The 18,925-nt window shown below is 32.0% G+C and overlaps 2 protein-coding genes across 2 annotated transcripts; one reads left to right on the forward strand and one right to left on the reverse strand.

The window, feature by feature from the left end:
* Nucleotides 1–193: 193 nt before the first annotated feature.
* Coq6 (ubiquinone biosynthesis protein COQ6, mitochondrial) lies at nucleotides 194–18,396 on the forward strand. Its single transcript, XM_088191168.1, has 9 exons — nucleotides 194–329; nucleotides 412–602; nucleotides 670–921; nucleotides 16,659–16,766; nucleotides 16,832–17,002; nucleotides 17,068–17,270; nucleotides 17,346–17,461; nucleotides 17,524–17,690; nucleotides 18,226–18,396. The coding sequence occupies exons 1-9, from the start codon at nucleotides 257–259 to the stop codon at nucleotides 18,253–18,255; spliced, it is 1,311 nt and encodes a 436-aa protein (XP_088047294.1). The 5' UTR covers nucleotides 194–256; the 3' UTR covers nucleotides 18,256–18,396.
* Nucleotides 947–13,174, reverse strand: LOC148233332 (transient receptor potential channel pyrexia-like). Its single transcript, XM_088191167.1, has 13 exons — nucleotides 12,798–13,174; nucleotides 11,844–12,021; nucleotides 6,685–6,871; nucleotides 6,181–6,331; nucleotides 5,383–5,517; nucleotides 5,095–5,323; nucleotides 4,571–4,816; nucleotides 4,140–4,508; nucleotides 3,449–3,666; nucleotides 3,229–3,379; nucleotides 2,281–2,579; nucleotides 2,015–2,215; nucleotides 947–1,331 (listed from the first exon to the last, which is right to left on the reverse strand). The coding sequence occupies exons 1-13, from the start codon at nucleotides 12,834–12,836 to the stop codon at nucleotides 981–983; spliced, it is 2,754 nt and encodes a 917-aa protein (XP_088047293.1). The 5' UTR covers nucleotides 12,837–13,174; the 3' UTR covers nucleotides 947–980.
* Nucleotides 18,397–18,925: the final 529 nt, after the last annotated feature.

Below are 18,925 nucleotides of genomic sequence, written 5' to 3' on the forward strand. Positions count from 1 at the left end.
AGAAATTCTAATGATCTTTTAATATGTAATATACAGAAAAGAGAATTAAAAAAGAGGGGAAAATTAAAAATAAATTTTATTTGGCACTCCCAAAGAATATTTCTCTATAAAAATATTATTATTGAGCTATGTGTATTTTTATTTGGACACTAATATAAATGTTAGGGCCTAACATTGTTACCAATTGACTGTCAGTCCGTAGGTTAGTAAGTCATACGCGGGTCGTCAAATAGAGCAAATAATAACAAATCGAAAAATGGCTCTAAGACGCTTAGATATAGTTGTAGCTGGTGGCGGGATGGTAGGATGTACCCTGGCGTGCGCTCTTGGTAATAATAAAACTTAAATACGTTTACAATAACCGGTTTTGTACTTATTAATTTTTTTCCTCACTGCATAATTAACTTTTAGCGAAGAATACTAAACTATCGTCTCAAAAAATCCTGCTACTAGAAGGTAGTCCCAAAACAAACTTTACTCTGAAAGATCAATACAGCAATCGTGTGTCAGCTGTAAATCACAACACGAAAAGATTGATGTCATCTATTGGCGCTTGGGATCGTATTAAAAATACCAGATTGCAAGAAATCAAGAACATGCAAGTTAGTCTATTACACAATCAGATTCAATAATTCCTGTATAATTTAATATTATATATTTTATTTAAAGGTATGGGATTCATGTTCTGAGGCAATGATAACGTTCAATCATGAAAATTTTCAAAAAGACGTAGCTTATATCGTCGAAAACGATGTTCTACTCGACGCTGTAAACCATGAACTCGCATCAAGCGACAATTCCAATCAAGTCGAAGTGATCTATAACTCTAAAATAAAGGATTACTCTCTAGGCGAAAAGTCTAAAGACGGCGAGACTCTCGTACATATGGAAAACGGTGACACTTATGCCTGTAAATTGCTGGTGAGTAATAAAAAATAGCACATCATTTAAATTTTACATATTTTATTATCGATACAATATCATCTATCGTTATTTTCATTTGCATTGAATTTTGCTTCAACCAACTTTTGCAGTTTATCTAATTTAACAGTTATGTCGTTTATTTTGAGTAAGATGATTCTATTGTCGCTGTCTTTTGTCTTTGTGGATTGATGCCTGAGCTGAACGTGCGAAAGATCTGAAGTTGTTCTAGGTCTTAATACTGAATAATTTTTCCTCGCTCCTTGTTGTTTTTCATTATCCAAGAAACATAGTGTACTGTGTCTATTTTTTGGCGAAATCATGTTGAATTTGCTCCACTTGACGGACTTAGGAACTTCTTTCTTAGACGCCACTAACTTGTATACTGATGCGATAAGATCTTTGGGTATCTGTAATTTTATATTATTAATATAAGACTTTCTATATATTTATCATTTATGACCCCAAGACAAGAACATAGACTTTGAGTAAATGAAGTAATAATTGGAATTATAAAATATTTGTGGTTTAACCCTTTGCTGTGTTTCAAAAAATTCTGTTTTTAATGAATTAAGACGTAAGTTTTTTATACATAAACTTATCCTGTTAGTTCATAAAATATAATAAACATGTCAATTTATATCTAAAGCTTTTTTTCAATTCATAAAAGTTAGAATGTTTCGAACATTCGGTGTAAATTTTAAAAAAACCTTTGTACTCCATACAATTCTATGATAAATCGATAGCAGCGCCACGGTGGCGAGAATTGGAAACACCAATAATTATTTGAAAAATATTTAATTTTAATATATCTACAAATGTTTTTAGGCAAATATCTAGAGATGTCGTTAGTTAAAGATTTTAATATTCTGTTAATGCAATTTTCTACCCTAAAAAAACAAAACAACTGATATAAGGCTCAAAAGTTGATAATGACTGGGTTTGTTATCCGCGCCTGGGGCTTGTTCATCATGACGTCTGGAGACGTCAAGCACAGAGTTGAGAATTACCAATATAATGGTTATTGTGACTCAAATTGTCAGTGTTTTTGTCTTAGGGTTTATATTTATTATGATATAGTGATTAAACTCACTCTATTTTCTCTCGGATCATTTGGTCGTATGCACAGTGCCCATTGATATCGAGATGCCATTAGTAAAGCAGCTCTATGTAACATCGCTAAAAGTCGAGGAGGCACCCAATACAACAACGAACTGAATAACATGCTCTCTAATCTCGCTACCAGTTCAGCTTGCCTTACTAAACGATCCAAGCAAGCGCTCTCTTGCAACGTCTGTATAACATGTACATAATTTATTAAAATTATCCAGATTTTGTCAATTTATGTAGCTTCATCACCTGTATATCGCTGACTGCGAGACCAACTAGCAGATTTGTCAGAATCACAGTGACTAATATCACGAACAATAAGAACATTATATGAGCCGTGATCGGATACAACAATGGAGATTTATCAATGTTGTTATAAAAAATATCTTCAAACTCCAATTCGCCTGACATCATAATGACAGTTTTGAGTAATCCCAACCAAACGTTACGATAAGATGGATAGTTTGCAAAGAGAACTCCGAATGATAGACCGAATGCAATCAATAAGCAAGAATATGCCATCAAGAATTTTGAAAAGTTGACAGCAACTGTAATTGTATTTTAATTTAGTTAAACAATATTTAAATTTATAATAGTTATAATATACGAAATAATATTCATTCAAAAAAATTTACTCTATCGCACAAATTAAATATACAGGTTGATCCAATTCAAGTTTCTTATGTTTGCAGCACTGTAAATCAGACAGCTGTCAATAATCACGCATGTTCAAAGTGTTAAATGTTAATTTGCAATAACACATCTGCAACATTGGATGTTTTGCGGGAAAAATTCCCAGATCACATTATTTCACGTTTTAGTGACGTCAACTGGCCGCCAAGATCATACGATTTAACGCCGTTGAATTTTTTTGTTTGGTTACACAAAGTCATGTCTACGCCAACAAACCCGAACGTTTAAGCACCTAAAAACCAACATCTGTCAAATTATAACCAAGATTCCGCCCGAAATGTACGAAAGAGTTATCGAAAATAACATAAAAAGAATCGGCTGCTGAAAAAAGTCCAGAGGCGGCCATTTAATTGATATTAATTTTCATAGTTAATTAAATGTTTAACTACTAAAAAATAGAAAAAAGTTTTTTTTTTAAATAAGTTCGGAAATTGAAGTTGGATCACTTTTATGTATATAAACCTCTAACCGTTAGAAGATTTAGTACATCAAATTAATTTTAACCTGTTCTAAACATTTGAACGTATAATCCAAACATTGGAAACCTTCCGACAATAATCATCAACTCGACCCATGCTAAAAATATGCTAACAGCCGCAACGTGATGCTTCCATGACGATATGTCTAATTGAATATTTAATTCAGAACCTGGAGCCTAGAATCATAATAATGTATTAAATTATTATATTAAATAATAAAAATCATTATATATGTATATACTCACCGAACATATAAAAACACCTATTATTACGAAGCTTTGTAACCAATTTTCCCATTCCTTTATATAGCCTATAAAGTCGTGGAACATTTGAAAGACTTCCTTAATTAAAAGCAATAAATTGAGCGAAATCAACAAGTATCCTATTAGAATTATGTACAGGCGTATTTGGCAGTTATCCGCGACGTTGTATTTCGTACTCGGACAATTTCTAAGAAACACAGCTGTTAAAAATACAGCAAAAAATACGTTTTACTTAGATGGACTAAACAATTGGTTAAAATGGTTCGGTGATCATTGCTCGCATAACAACTGGTTACAGAAAGATTGCTCACAGGAAAATCGATCACAAGGCGATTACTTATATGAATATTGTTCACACAGTTTAAGGAAAAGTAAGTTTTTAAGGAAAGCTATTTAACTTCAATATTAACAGGACACAAAGTGAAAAAAATTCAATCGATTAAAATATAATATTAATAAATATACATGCACTATTTTTTAAATAATTTTATCCGGTTTAATTTGTATTGAAATTAAATATCTTTCTTTAAAAAATCTACCTATCCGTAAACCTTATGAGCAATATTTGTATAGGTAATCACCTTATGAGCGATCGATTTGTGACCAATTTTCGTGTGAGAAGCTGCCATGTGCACAATAGTCCGTTCACCAGTTAAAATATTTATTTATATACCTATTATATAGACACTGTAAAGAATCACAAATAGAGTGTGATAGATGAGACTGGATAGAAAGAACTTCCTGATTCTTCGCCATTTCAAATATAAGAACGTCTCGCAGAGCGGATGTTTGAGAACGTCTCTTCGTCCCACTTCTATGAAAGCTAGCATCAACGTTGCCTCTTGTCTGCCAACCACTGGCACCAACGGTCTAAAATCTAATTTCAGTTCGCAATCGACGTCGCCTATTTCATGATCGGTGACTTTTATGGCGTCGTCAAATTTGGATATATATTTCGGTATGACTTCAGGTGTCCTTCGTACAATAAATGATAATACAGAGTGTCCGCCTTTAGTACGCAAAGTCACATCTCCTCCGTTATCTATAAATACAAATCCAATATTCCATAGTTTCCAAAACACTAAATCAAATTTCAGTCATTACCTAATAATAGACAGACACAACTGGAGAACTCGTTCAAAGCTGCTAAGTGCATCGGAGTGTAACCAAATAGATCTGGTTGATTAACGTCCGCACGAGCGCGTAGCAATAAATGCACGCAATCCGCACAGCGGCTGGCACGTCCTAGTGCGCCGTGCAATGCAGTGCGGCCATCGGCGTCAGGAGCTCTCGTATTGGCGCCTCCTTGCAGTAAAATATCTAACGTATCCGCTGCTTGTGCTATGCTTGCTTAAAATTGAAATTAATTTAAGTAAAAAAAAAGCAATTACTCATGTCCACAAATATGCAGTACTTGAACATAAAGCTTGTAAATCATTAGAACATTAGATCGAATTTTAAAATAGAAATATATAATTGCACTATAAATTTAATACTTTGCATTATAAAAATAGTACGGTCTATTTTTTGAATTTGCTTAATTTGTTCATGTTAGGTTTTGGTTTGAACAGCAAATGAACGTTTCACAACTGCTCTTGTTTCTCATATATAGTAAATAAAAAACATACCAAGATGTAAAGGTGTTTGCAGTTTTGTATTTGTCGCATTGATCAGCGCTTTGGCGTCAAGAAGAATTCGCACACATTCAGTGTGCCCTTCTTCAGCGGCCAAATGCAAAGCAGTAGAACGTCCGGTCCCGAGCTGCGCACGAGCATCGGCACCAAACCGAATTAGTAAACTCATGCATTCAGATAATCCTCTCGATGCGGCTAAATGTAGTGGAGTCTCTGTATACACCTAAAAATCATAAAATTGATAAAAAAAATTGTTTTAAACAATATGATTGCTTATAAAACCTGTAATGTATCAGGCGATGCTCCTTTTTTCAACAATTCTGAGACACACTCGGGAGAATCACTTTGAACGGCATAATATAAAGGTGATCTGTGATGCAATCCTGCATTGACATCGGCACCGTAATTTAAGAGAATCTATAATATAAAGATTATAATTAGTTTTTTACTGATCTGTTAAAATTATTTAATTAATAATTTTCGAATTTAAGTTGAGTAAAATTAATTTACATATAAAATGTGATTTACAAAAAACTTTTATAGCATCTTAAACTACAGTCATTGGTGGGTTATAACAGCTAATGTGAGTCAAATTAAATGTATTATATAATTAATGGCTGTCACGCAAAAAATTACGGTTTCATTTTATGATCTTCATGGCTTTAAAAAGACACTTTGAACTTTATTCAATAAAATCGTGACGGCGACGTAAAATCGACGGCACGATTTTATTGCTTTTGGCGTGGATTTTTGACTTCTGAGAAGTGATAATTGTTTTTTGTGCTCTCCTATTGGTCAAAATTTGGTTTAGATATCCTTCATTCAATTCTCACTTGTTGTAAGTCGTAATATTGTTATAGAATTCCTCTAGAATTTAGCCAGGAAATGCATGTCATTTAATGAAATAATATGAATCTTAATGAAACGGAAATATTGAAAAAACAATCATTAACTGGCCAACTTTTGCTCCCACTGGAATAAGTTGAAATGCCATCCCTATGGTATAGAAAATTGATATATTGTAGATTGACATTTATAATACATTGATTCTAGATGTCATATTTCATTTATTAAACATACTTGGACACAAGGAAGACTCTTGGAGCTTGCAGCACAGTGTAGTGGAGTTACTCGTTGCTCTTTATCCCATTGATTTACATTGGCGCCTTTCTGTAGCAGTGTTGTTAAACAATCAGCGTTTCCTGCCAAAGCAGCCAGATGCATGCCAGTTCTATCAAAATATTAATGTTTACATTAATTTGCGCTTTTAATCTGTATTGACTATTATGAGAAGTAGGGTCTGTTTATTATTAAATCATGTTGGATTATAAAGAAGACATTCACTCGCTTCAACGATATTTGAAATAACTGTAAATGATGTACTATAATCTAAATGAATTAAATGAAAAACATTCCCAGATCAATTGTTGCACTGCTATATATGATTTATATTTGTAAATCCAAACAGCCTAAATTCAATACTATTAAAATTAGTTAGCAAGCATGGGTTGATTTATTTATAATAGTCATCAGTGCCCAAAGAATAAAAGATATATTAATCACATAAAGTATAATAATAGTTACCTTCCAGCATCGTCTTTAACATGCGGTGACACACCACTGAGCAAAATTTTATGAACGGTTGATGTTCTTCCGAGCCAGCATGCCCAAAGTAAGCCTCCGGGCACTTTTAGCAAGACGTCTGTTTTTATTGATGACGTAGGAGTATCTTCGACGCTAGCCAGCTTGCGCAAATCCAAGATTATCTCCTCTGAAAATTTATTATCGAACTAAAACAGATTTGCCGTGTACATTATGTGGGATATTGTCTTGATTTTTTTCAGTCCTGTTTACATTACATCTTCTATTGTAAACAGGACGCATAGTGTTTTTGATGGATTCATCAGCTGGTGGAGAATTAAATATGTATTTTTAGACGGAGTTTAACTTGTCTGTTTGAAACTTCATATATTTACCTATCTATATTGTTATATATTTTTATAAAATACATTTAACCAAGTTTTTTTTTAAATTTATTTACGGCATCCGACAAATTGCTTGGTTTCTGATTTGTATCAGACAGTATTTTTTCTGACTTTTTATATAGAAAATATTTGAACAATACAAATATATTAACACTATTTTTATTTTTGAAAATCTGGTCTCTATATACCTATTTTTAAAGACACCCGTCAAATTGACGTGCGTATGCCCGTAAATCTAGTATTAAAAGCCTGATACTAAATTTTCTAATAATTCTTATCGAGTTGTCACAACATAAAAATAAAATATCAGGTCTGCCACAATTATTGATAGCTATTAGGGCTCCTACGTGAAAATTTATTTTATTTCTACGAAGTACATAGGTGTATATGGGCTTGTACATGGGTGTACGCTTGGCAATGCTGTCTTATTATTTCTATTAAGATTATAATATTTCTATACTAAAATTAAATTTTGTTATTAGTGCAGTCTTTTGATTCAAAGCAATTGCTGTATAAAAATAACTGTACAGTAAGTAAAAAAAATTACGTTCTTCCGGGATTTTTAGCTCAGCTCATTCATTTTCATTAAATAACTAATTTGTATTGAAAAAATACGGTAGTATTAATCACTGTCATTCAAATTAACCAGAACAACTTTATTGTCACTATAACCGAGCAAATGTTGTTAATTAAACAAATACAAAAACTATAATTTAATTTACAGAATATAATATCAATACCACAGATTCCATATTATATTAAAAAATCTAGACAAGCAAATATAATTAAAAATACTCATTTGCGTCCCCGTACCCTAAACAAATAATATTTTGCAAAATTAATGGTTTTTACGCCGATATTTTTCCTGTTTCATGTAAATTGGTCAAGAAATGATTTTCCGTAGCAATATAGTCATGAGTAATACACTAAATAATAATTTTAGAGTTTTGTTGATATTACAAAATAGCTGTCAATGATGAAGTTTTTTTTTTATCATTTACCTTGTTCTGTTGAAGCGAAACGGAAAAACCAATAGTCATTTATGTAGTGAGATAATGACATTGAACCTCTAACAGCATAACAAAAATTCCTATAACTTTCTTCGTATTAAGTTGTTCGATAATTAATGTAGTTTTATATGGTGTTGTGTAATAATAGAATAAAAAAACATTTTATATACATGTTCTGTTATAAAATGTAAAACATTTTATTCAGTATAAGTTAAAAAATAGATTTATAATAAATTTTATATTGGCAACTAATTATTTGATAAGTAAATATTACTATTAATGATCAGTTAAATAAAATAAATCGTCAGTAAATAGATAATTCAGCTTTTGTTCAGTAAAATAAAATAAATATAACTGAATAATCAATATCCGTTGATCAGTTATTGTTAAATCCTGTACTCCACTAGTGAATTTTATTTTAAAAGATAGTTGTAAGGCGACACATCAACTTTTAAGGCCAAAATGTTCCGAACGTATGTGTCGCTTAGGTTAGGTTTGGGTTTGAACAGCAAATAGACGTTTCGCAACTGTCAATTATTCAAAAATCAACCATTTATTGCAATTATCGATCATTGTATATTAAATTCTGATAATTTTATTTGAACACTGATTATTTATTTTGGTACTTTCCTGTTATCAAGGGTCAATTTTCTAGACCATGCACAATACTACTGGGTTTTCCTTTTCTCCCAGGTTGGTTAACACGTGCATTTTGCAACTTTTGCTTTAAATTTCCAGAGCGTCATTTGACTTATTTTACCATTATACCCATGCATGATGTCTATATCAATCAAGTGGAAAATATTCTAAAATACCACTTTTGATATTTTACGAATGCGATATACAGATTTACACCACCCATATGTTTGTTATATTCCTTTATAATGTTAAAACAAGCAACAGTTATGATCTCTTTTTTTGTATCGTATCGTTTAACTGGGTTCATAGGAAGCTCTCTCGTAGAAATGAGAGTAACAACTTTGTTATCACAAACCACTCCCACATTAGTAAAATCAACTTAATCAATAAATAGACAATCCGTTATTATAAGTAATTTATGATGAAACAAATTTATATGGAATGCAGAAAAATCCCAATAAACGATATTAGAAAATTTATTGAAATTTATCAATGGTAACGTTACCAAGATCACAATTCTACTGGAGGTGGGAGATACACGAAACGCCATGTCCATCAACAAATTCGAGTAGTTGAAAATCACTTTGCATTTTAATGAAATTTCTAAAAATGTTAGATCGAGGTCATCTGCAATATGACAAATTATTTAGAATTAGACATAGATAAATTGAATGCCGAGTTCTTCAATACCTCAAGAAGACCGCTTTTCGATTGACGAACAAATCTACGCGACCTTCTCATGAAGCCAAATTATTTGTTTTGTGTGGCACTGCAGGATTTGCATACAGTTTTGAGATATACACAGGACCTGAATATGGCCATACTAAAAGGCAATATGAAGAGTGTGAACTTGGAGCAAGTGCCAATGTTGTTGTGATATTGCATTTTATTGCTTTTGACGTGGATTTTTGACTTCTGAGAAGTGATAATTGTTTTTGCGCCCTCCTATTGTCCAAGATTCGGTTTTAATATACTTTGACCAATACTTTCATATTATAAGTTCATAATATTTCAGGCGGCCCTCAACTTTTGCACAATTCGCTATTCTGTACTTTTAAAAATTCAATTTTTAAATATTTTTGTCGATAATGCAAAAAATTTGTTCGTTTCCATGTATATATTAAATTTTGAAAAATAAGAATAAAATTTGTGGAAACATATATTTAAAGATTGTTTCCAAAAGACACGGCATAGTGATGGATTAAATGGAAAGATCTTTGTCATCCTGGATTAATGAACAACATCAAAAAGATGAAAAATTGACAATTTTTATTTATTATCATAGTAGAACGTGATATCAATATAAAATGAATATCTTAAGTACGTAGGGCGATTGAGAAAGACGCAGCATGTTTTAGAGCAGAGGTTCCCAAACTTTTTTGTGTCGTAGACCCCTTGCCATGTTTTTCGGTTTTTGGTAGACCCCCTGCTTGCTTGATATTGATTTTTTGCAAATTCATCAACTTCAAATGTGTTTTTGACAGCTGGTATCTTGCTACTCACTTTGAAAGATTTCTACTATCTGTGTATGTGGATTATTCTATTCATTGAAAGCCAAAAATAAGGTCACCCCCATATACATCTTATGGATCCCCAATTTTATTTTTCACTGACATGGACCCCTTGCAGGTCGTCGTCAACCCCTAGGGGTCGATATAGACCACTTTGAGAATCACGGTGGTATATCATTATGTGCAGGTTTTTACAAGTTCAAAATGTATTGCGACCACAAACCGAATGCCTACATCCTACAACTTACACAATTTTATAAACATATAAAATAAATATTTTACTTCATAGGTACTTTTATAAATAATGTATATGTCTTTATTTTATAAGATTATAATGTAAGTAGATAGGTACTATCAGTGGTTGTTGAGATCCACTTCAGTGGACCCCCATTTTTATTTCATGGACCCCCAAATTTTTTTTTCGCTGACGTAGACCCCTTGCAGGTTATCATAGACCCCTGGGGGTCGATGATAACCTGCAAGGGAATCACTGTTTTAGAGCTATATATCAAGAAAAAAAAAGGGTTGTATTCAATTAACTCTCCAAGTTTATAAAGAAAACACCTAAAAGCACTTAAACACGCCTCGTTAACTTAATTATGTATATTAATAAATAAATATGTTTAATATATTAATGATAAATAATTTAAAATACAATTTTTTATATTTTTTACATCCCTTTACTTTCGAACATTCGAAACTGAAGAACCTCCTGTATAGTATTTAAAGTATGTAAAATACAGTAAATCCCCCTATAGCTTTCCTCATATAGCGAAGTTTCCTATAGCGTATGTGACAGTCCCTCCTATAGCGTTCCCTCCATATAACATATTTATATTTTTTATTTTTTTATATTTTGCAATAAAGAAACTCCGATTGTCACATACGTCAACATAACAAATGCGCTTTTAAGTCGCATAATTGATTTGCGACTTGGTACTCGTATTTAACATGTATTTGCAACATAACTAAAGTTGAACATATGCAGAAATTAATCATTGTCTATTCAATAATATTTTTTTGTTAACCCGCAAAATATATAGCACTTTTTTAGATCGGATCGTAACTAGGAATGAAAATGCGTGCTGTATGTCAATATAAAAAATCAGGTAAAAACCACAAATAATTGGACTCCATCCAAATAAAATTTTATTGTGCAAGTAGTGCGATTTGAACTTTTGAAGTTGAAACAAAACAGCTAATAGTAGTATGTCCGAGCCTTACAACAAAAAACAACGAGGAAAAATGTTGTGACCTAGAATAGGAACTTCTTATACACTTGGCTTGTTGGCCTTACCTCGCACCTTACTACAAATAAATAACTTCCTGGCTAAATCACTTTGTATTTAGAGCACTTCAATTTGATTATACACTGTTAAATTTATCGGTGCACGTTGACCCAAAAGCAGAACACAATAAATCGCAGCTCGTTGCACATGCCGTAAGTTTTTAATTATCCAATAAACAAGCGTCCGTCGATGGATACTTCTCAGAAACCACTTCGTAATCTGCTATTTCGGTCCAGCGACGAAGATCAGGACAAAAAATAACGAAAATAACGTGCCCTATATTCTCCCCCTCTGAGCATGCACACATACCTGTAGGCCATATGTCCTTCACGGATTTCGTGAGCCTAATTCTGGAGGCACAGTCAGCTCCTGATCCTTCGCTCTCGCTGCTGATGCTGCCTCCGCTCAGCTCCTCTTCATCCATGTTATCCGTTTCTTCCTCCTCGACGACATCGTGTTCCTCCCAAAGTCTGCTATTTATTCTAAGCTATAAATGAATCAAGTTAAATTAAACCCTTTTTAATGAGTTCGAGGAAAAGAAGTATTGCTTTTAAATTCTAGCTGCAGAAATAAGTAATAGAAATATATCGCGAAAAATCAAAATAATATTCTTTATTCAGAGCCCTTGATTTATAAGGGCTAGGAAGATTTAAAATATACGTAATGCGCTTTGTGTTTCGCTAAGATAGATCTTAATGCTTTTAATCATTGAGTATGTCTAAGGAACTAGGGGAAAAGATCTTTCTCTAAAATGGACAAACAAGGCTAAAAATACTATAATACATAAGCTAGCTCAAATCTGTGGGTGTTGGGAGAGGAAGTTAGTGTAAAATAACAACGAAGAATAGATTTTCTAACACCATATCGTACTATTATAATTAAGTTCCAAAATGTATGTATTGTAGATATCTTGTGGTTAAAGAATTCGATAAGTAATCCCGTTTTTTTATGAAAAGGAGGTCATAATGTTGACTTAGTTTGGTAATAAATAACTCAGGCGTTTTCTATTATTTAAAACAACATACACGATTTTTTCTCGATTGATCCTTAGTTAAAAAATACTTGGTTATTTAAAAAATAATTTGTTAATTGTCAGTCTTGATGCCAATCTATGTTAAATAGAGCTGTTAAAACTGATTGAGCATTTAGCAGTTTTTATAACTTTTAGAGCAATCATAAAGTTTAGGCGTTACATCACGAAATACGAATTCTTTCATAGTTAAATGTATTGACACAAAAAAACACGTTTGTTTAGATACTTGCCTCTATATCTTCGTCATCGGCGCCTATCTTCGTTTCCATCTTAAAACTCACTATTCATCACATAGTCTTTCTCCGTCAAACTTGCATAACAACTGATGGAATCACCAGATTCCGAAAAAACAGCCGGTAAACCCGAGTTGTGTCGATTGCGCAAACTCTCCGAACCGTCTGCGGTTTCGCGCACTTCCCGTCTTATATATATGTACTAATGAAATAATTACTTAACTACGTGTTTTTCTACACAAATATGTTCCAAAACATTTAACCTTTAAAATTAGTGATTTGTTATAGATCGATTAATAATTAAAATATAATATTCGCAAATGCCCAAATATCCATAAACCACAACTAATCGGACCGCCGCTCCAGAAAACACTGTTCTCATTTTCCTCCTACTACTTCTCCTACTCCTCTCCAGCGCCCGATAATGTAAACTCGATGATCGCATTGAAATTCCGATGCATAGCGCTTAATCTACTCACTTTGTTTATTTGCCTTAATCGTGTTTTACGCCGTTTTATATCATAATAATGGCTCGCCGAAGTGTAGAATATTCATAACAGATAGATGCTCATTTACAACGCCGATTAAATATAAATTAGTAGTTAAAAATATGTCTACTTCATCTATTTCAGTGACACGTAAAATTCGAAACCATTTTCTTCCAACACGCAACATTTTCATCTTCCAATTTCATCTATGCTCGCAAAACGTCGTTTCAATGCCCTATTTACAGTAAAAAATCATGAATTAATAGTGTGAGATATTTGCCTACTATTCCGGTAGTTTTCTTCGGATTTCCTCACGCAATAAGCACAGTAATACTACTGACTCACCTTAGGATCTGATAGGATCGTAGTAATTTAATAAAACCCACCTTGGATACTTTGATATTCACGCAAACTTAGCGTTCTTTTGTTATATTATCTCTTCAGGGCGTTTTCATTGAGACGATTGAATTCATTGGACCCATGATTCGTCAGCTGTTATTTCTAAGGCTCTCAATTATTCGTAGTTTTTAACTATTCGCATATTAAATAAAAAGTGGTCTTTACCGATATATATTTAACTAATTACTGCAAAAAAATCAATTAATTGCATGTAAAATAGTATTTAATTGAGATAATTATTGATTCATTTTAATTAATCATTAATCAACTTTATAATCGCTAAGGAATTTTATAAAATATGCATAACACAATGCTATGCGAATTACTGTGAGGGCGTCAAAAGGAAAATGCTTAATTTATTATTTCACGAATTATTTAATTGACTAAAATAAAATCTTTGCATCTTGAAACAACAAATACAAAAACGTAACACGAACTTTACAAAAAAATGCGACGCACGCCTGTTTTTTAGATAAGCTTTAAACGATAATAAATAGTGGGCCATTTAAAAATTTTTTTCTGAATTCTGCGTATTTCGGTCATAGTAGATCCCACCGATAAACATTTTATTCACAAATGTCTTTCGAAAGCGTAAAAGCATTTTTTTGTTAAGAAGAATCGTCTCGTTGCCTCGCATTTCGAAACAAAATAAAAGAGAAAACGACCACCTGCGTTGTTTAAGTATACATATTACACGTATATTATAAGTATACATACCAGCCCTAGCTTATTTAGCGCCCCAGGCAAAAACAAGGTTGCTCCCCCCTCATATATAAAAAAACAATTGTATGATAACCACAGAACAAAGAACCAAAGTGTACATAGAAGAGCGACGAGGTGTAGAGAGTAAAAGATATAGTGATCATCGAATCGCTTTACTATAAGGGGAGTTTTAACCCTTTGCTATTCTAACATTATATGTATTTAAAAAAGTTATAAGAATATATTTTGCAGTTTTAAACATTAATAAAATCGGCGAAAATAATTTATAAATACAGTAACTTCAACATAAAAAAGTATGTGTTTTATATTTATAAAAGGTTATTTTTAAATATCATCCACTAGCTCTATAAAATAATTTTAAGCGTTCTCTAATGTACGCTCACCAAGCAGTCTTTTTTTTTAACAAAAATTTATGAAGAAAAAGTTACGCCTTTATTTTGAGTTTTAGCGCCCCTTTTGAACTGGCGTCCCAGATGAATGCCTGTGCACCCTGATCTGCGTACATGCTATAGATACATAGTAAAACATTCTATATATAAAATAATATCGCTCGAGTATTCTATTCGCGAGTTATTAGTGAGGGCAAAATACTATAGAAATCATTTATAAGCTTTTATTGTGTATTTAACAGCATTTGCATTTTTTTACACACATATATATTTATTTTCTCTCCTCGAGAATGAGTTGGAGTGTTTTTTCTTCCGCGTGTAGCTTTGTGTTACCCTCGCGTGGCGTCTTATCGGGTGTCGAAGGACCAGCGAATCATCTCTTTATTTTTCTTTCTGCGTACTTGCTGATACATAGGCTCATCCCACATAGTATAAAACCAGGCGGGTGTTTCCAACTTGAATTGGTCTAATCATCTCTTGGTAATAACAATATTTGTAATGAGCATGTCTCAAATAAATCGGGACAATATAAATCAGAGAAGCTAGTGTATATAGTACGGGTCGGAGTGCCGAATAATTTAAATTAAAATATTAGGTCATCAATTCACATGTATGATGCAATACATATGAATTGATTTAAAACAAATTCTATCGCGCGTGTATTAAAAGCGAACGGATGTATGTTAAATTAATATTATTTCCCGGTTTTTTCAATAAAAAAAATATTCTGAAACTTCTGAAGCACAATTTTTTTTCTCTTTTAAATATATTCAACTAAAACTGCAATAAACATTTTTTAGATGTTATAAGTCATAAAAACAGTTTTCTAAATGTATTATAAATATTTTATATTTTAAGGCAATAAATAATAACTTATTTGTAAGAAAGTAAAACTTTGATTTCAATAATATTTATTATGATATCCTAATAAAAAAGTAATATTACTTTTAATCTTTCATAAGTTTAAAAACAATGCAATCACTAGATACGTTTTAATTACAATTAAAACAATAGGTAAAAACATTTTTAAGTAGGTTTTCATTGGTTTTATTTATCTCGAATAAAATAAAAAATACACAATTTATTAACCTGCGGAAAGGAAATATTATAAAAAAAATTACACTCATTTTTAATTTATCGCAATAAATAAATTAATATTTTTACAGTTGATTTATAAATATATACATAGTATATAAGTACTATCATTCCGTTGTATTTGCAAAAGGTTTTATGTGTTTTTCCTTGAATCTTTACTTTTTTTACTCAGAGATAACTTATTATTATTTTTTAATTGTAAACAATGAAAATGGTTATAAACCAGTATTGTGTATTTAACATGTACTATTGTACCCATGAATACTTTTGAAATAAACGCGTTTAACAACAACATTCCAATGTATGTATCATACATACTATGTATTCTCATTATTTATAATATTAACTACAGAATCCAATATATCATATGAAGTTTTAAAGCATGTGTGATTTTAAAATGCGATGTCATCTAAAAATACTTTCTTCTTCGTGAATAATAATTTCCTTCAATTTTTTCATCGCTGCTAAAAGCAACCAAATATACTTTTATTCTAATCACTCATTCGCTTCCTGCCGTCTTCGGATAGCATTAAAGTGTTTATTCATTTTGCGACAGCCCCAGCTCAAAATTCCTTCTTGTTCTCTCAGCTCACGTTTAATTTTGGACTTGTGTTTATTGTTCAACGCGGTTTTGGCGATGGGTAGACCTCAACATTAGACAGACACGTGTTTGTTAATCGGAAATTTGTAATGAATACATTCAGAAATTCATCTATATAACACATAAATACCCTTGGAATAACATAATTTATACTAATTTCAAGATTGGAGCTGATGGCGCTAATTCGAAGGTCCGGAAATGTATGAATACACAATACGTCTCCTGGGATTACAACCAAATGGGAGTCGTGGCCACTCTAAAATTAACTGAGGTACGTTATAAAACATTGGTGTATAATTTATATAATTTATTTATAATGGATTAATATTTTCACAGCCAACTGAAAACACAACTGCATGGCAAAGATTCCTTCCTACTGGACCGATTGCTATTTTGCCATTGGATTCTTCACACAGTTCACTCGTATGGTCTACAACTCCTCAAGAAGCTAGGAGTTTGATCAAGATGTCCGATGAAGAGTTTGTAGATTCACTGAATCAAGCATTAGTGAGTTATTATTTTATACTCAAAGCCATGCAATATGATTTTAATATGTTAAATTTTACTTACAGCATAATCAATTCCCTCACAATAAAATCGTGGATTCTGTTACAAAATCGCTATCGGGATTCTTATCGGCTGCTTTCCTACCTTCTGGAATATCAAGACAGCTACCACCGTCTATAAGTGAAGTGGCACCGTCTACACGTGCAGCATTTCCACTAGGTTTCGGACATTCTGTGCGCTACGTTACAGATGGAGTGGCTCTTATAGGGTTAGTTTTTTCATACTACTTGTAAACTAAAATCTAAATTTGCTTCTCAACTGATTTTATTTGAATAATCTTCAGAGATGCCGCTCATCGAGTCCATCCTTTGGCCGGTCAAGGTGTGAATCTCGGTTTTGGCGATGTGGCATCTTTAGTAGATATTTTAGCTGACGCTGTTTACTCAGGAGCAGATATTAGTAAGTATGATATGATGATATTAGATTTAATTGTATACTAATAAAAATATAATTTGTTTCAGATGATAAATCTCATTTATTAAAGTATGAAACACAAAGACAAAGGCATGTTGTACCAACAGCAGCGGCTGTTGACGCTCTACAAAAGCTTTACGGTACTGATTTTCCTCCGGTGGTACTTTTGAGAAGCTTAGGATTACAGTTAACCCATGCTATCAAACCAGTAAAGGTATGTGTAATTTTCAGATTATTTGAAAATATGTAGAGAGTAAAGACACAAGAAGCGAATTTTAATTTACTCTGTTGTTAAAAATGCCCTTTCTCTTATGGTCATTGTGCAATCTTGCCAAGTGTAAAAGTAGCAATAACTGCTGCTAAAATTCATCGCCAACTTGTTTCTCATTATGGAAATGACAAAATAGTGTTGTGAATTCAATACAAGAGGGGACTGATCAAGACAAGCCATCCATTGTCACGTGAATTCACTCAAAACAATTTAAAGTTTTTTTTAATAAGCAATGTTCGTTGGATTGAATTATATTTAACAATGCCAAAAAATGTCCAGAAATGCTTACACTATCGGAAACGTAGAGTTTTATTTGCGGCTTGAACTAAGAAACTCGTCGCATTGAAATACATTTTTAAAAATAAATATAGATATTATAAGTTAATCACAGAATAAAATGCCTTAGAAATATGTTTCGGTTTTGAATCTTTACTTTCTATTATATTTTGACTATATTAATAAAACTATTTTTTTACAGAAACTAATCATGAACCATGCAATGACATAAATATGTTGAAACCATTTTTTCAAGAAATGATAATGCTGTTGATTATTTTGATATTTTTTTTAATTTAGGTGTTACAGATTCAAGTCTATACTTATAAGGTGTTTTGTATTATTTGTTAAAAAATAAAGAAGGTTTAATGAATGTAATGACTCTTATTTCAATCGGAGACCTTATATGAAAATAAAATATGAAAGAGCACAAAAATCAATTATCCCTTCTCAGAAGTCAAAAATCCATGTCAAAAGCAATAAAATGCCATCGCAGTAGCTCTCGGTTATCTAGCGTTCATATTAAGACTTTTTATAACAATATGACTTACAATTAATGAGAATCCAATAAAGCATATTTTGACCAATAAGAAAGCACAAAAAACAATTATCACTTCTCAGAAGTCAAAAATCCACGTCAAAAGCAATAAAACCGTACCGTCGCAGTAGGAACGCTCGTTACCGAGTGTCTGTCTGTACTTCTTTCGCTTATTTTACTCTTAGAGATTGGACTTGACCTAATGAAAGTTCTAAAATTAAAATTAGTTTCAGAACTTTCATTAAGTTAGACATGTGTTTAACAGAAAATGTATGTTTCGCAACTGTCAAATAAAGCTTCATAGACATTTTAGAGCAGCATATAATTTCACTAGCATCTATCAGTTAAATTATATCTTTGCTAG

The sequence above is a fragment of the Plectrocnemia conspersa genome, unplaced genomic scaffold, assembly GCF_051122295.1.
Source record: "Plectrocnemia conspersa isolate PC_06_02 unplaced genomic scaffold, ASM5112229v1 ptg000008l, whole genome shotgun sequence".
NCBI lineage: Eukaryota > Metazoa > Arthropoda > Insecta > Trichoptera > Polycentropodidae > Plectrocnemia > Plectrocnemia conspersa.